We start from the raw sequence: 1,306 nt of genomic DNA on the forward strand, positions 1-1,306 counted from the left end.
GGGAGCTCCGTCTGGGAGCTGCCGTGGGTGCTCACCCAGCCGGGGCAGGGAGAGGGGAGGGAGGATGGCCATGGGGCCAGGGGAGCCGAGGGTCGGGCAGGGCCTGGCACCTCCGCAACATCTGGCTGGGGCACAGGCCAGGCGGGGCCTGGCAGCCTGCCCGTACTCCAGTGGAAAAGAGAGACCTGCAGGGAGCCGCTATGAAAAAGCGCAAGAGGGTGGAGCAGGTGGGAAGGGGAATGAACAGCAGCAGGGAGGAGATAGGGCTGTTCCGAAGGATTCTCCTTTCCTGCAGCGTATTTGCTGTTGTGTGTTTTAAGCACTGTTGTATGAGGAGTCTGGGACACAGACTGGGCAGAGAAGGAGGCTCGCCAGGGGAAGGGAGTGTGAGTAATGTCCCAGGACTGTGCTGATCCCAATCTGTCTGTCCACAGAGGGCTTGAAGAAACTCTTCTCGGGAGCTACAATGGCATCCAGCCGAGGGGCCCTTGTCACCGTTGGGCAGGTAGGACAGCTCTGCTGGGCAGTAGGTGCCGGGGGCAGGGACAGGGGTAGTCCCTGGCATGGCAAGGAGGGGGGACGTGTCACTAATACACCGTGTCTCCGCAGCTCTCTTGTTATGACCAGGCCAAGCAGCTGGTTCTCACGACTGGGTTGCTGTCAGACAACATCTTCACCCACTTCCTGGCCAGCTTCATCGCGGTGAGCAGGGCTGGGTGTGGGGAGGCAGGGCTGGGACTGGGTTTGCCTGCAGCCGGGCTCAGGACCCCAGGCTGGGGCTGCCAGCGCTGCCTCTCAGGACTCCAGTGAAGCGGGGCTGGGCACAGAGGCTCCTGTGGGGCTCCCAGCATGAGGTTGGGTGCAGGCAGGGCTCTGGGTCTCTCCAGTGACCATTGCAGTCGCTGGCATCTGGGTCTCCGTGAGCTGGAGCTGCTGACCCCTGCTGACTCTCCCCAGGGCGGATGCGCCACGTTCCTGTGCCAGCCCCTGGACGTGCTCAAGACCCGCCTCATGAACTCCCAGGGCGAGTACCGGGTGGGTAGCTGCTGCCGGTCCTGTCCCCTTCACATGCTGGCCTCTGCCTCCCAGCGCCTCCTCATCTCTCTCCATCTCACTCCAGGGTGTTGCGCACTGTGCTGTGGAAACTGCCAAGCTCGGCCCCCTCGCCTTCTACAAGGTACCTAGCTGTGGACGTGTGGGATGGGCTGGTAGGGTGGAGTGTGGGGGCACTGGGCCGGGCTGGGAGCAGAGGTTAAGGTCCAGAACAGTTCTGGGGCAGGAGCCTTCCAGGCTCTGCTGCCGGCAG

At 63.4% G+C, this 1,306-nt stretch overlaps 1 protein-coding gene across 1 annotated transcript in view; it reads left to right on the forward strand.

Moving 5' to 3' along the window:
* SLC25A10 (solute carrier family 25 (mitochondrial carrier; dicarboxylate transporter), member 10) overlaps positions 1-1,306 on the forward strand; it is a 7,703-nt gene that overhangs the window by 5,110 nt on the left and 1,287 nt on the right. The window contains exons 5-8 of the mRNA XM_009324596.1: positions 435-505; positions 610-702; positions 958-1,035; positions 1,121-1,177. Coding sequence (XP_009322871.1) covers positions 435-505; positions 610-702; positions 958-1,035; positions 1,121-1,177 — 299 coding nt within the window. The remainder of the gene's footprint in view (positions 1-434; positions 506-609; positions 703-957; positions 1,036-1,120; positions 1,178-1,306) is intronic.

Source organism: Pygoscelis adeliae, unplaced genomic scaffold, assembly GCF_000699105.1.
Source record: "Pygoscelis adeliae isolate BGI_AS28 unplaced genomic scaffold, ASM69910v1 Scaffold445, whole genome shotgun sequence".
NCBI classification, from domain to species: Eukaryota; Metazoa; Chordata; class Aves; order Sphenisciformes; family Spheniscidae; genus Pygoscelis; species Pygoscelis adeliae.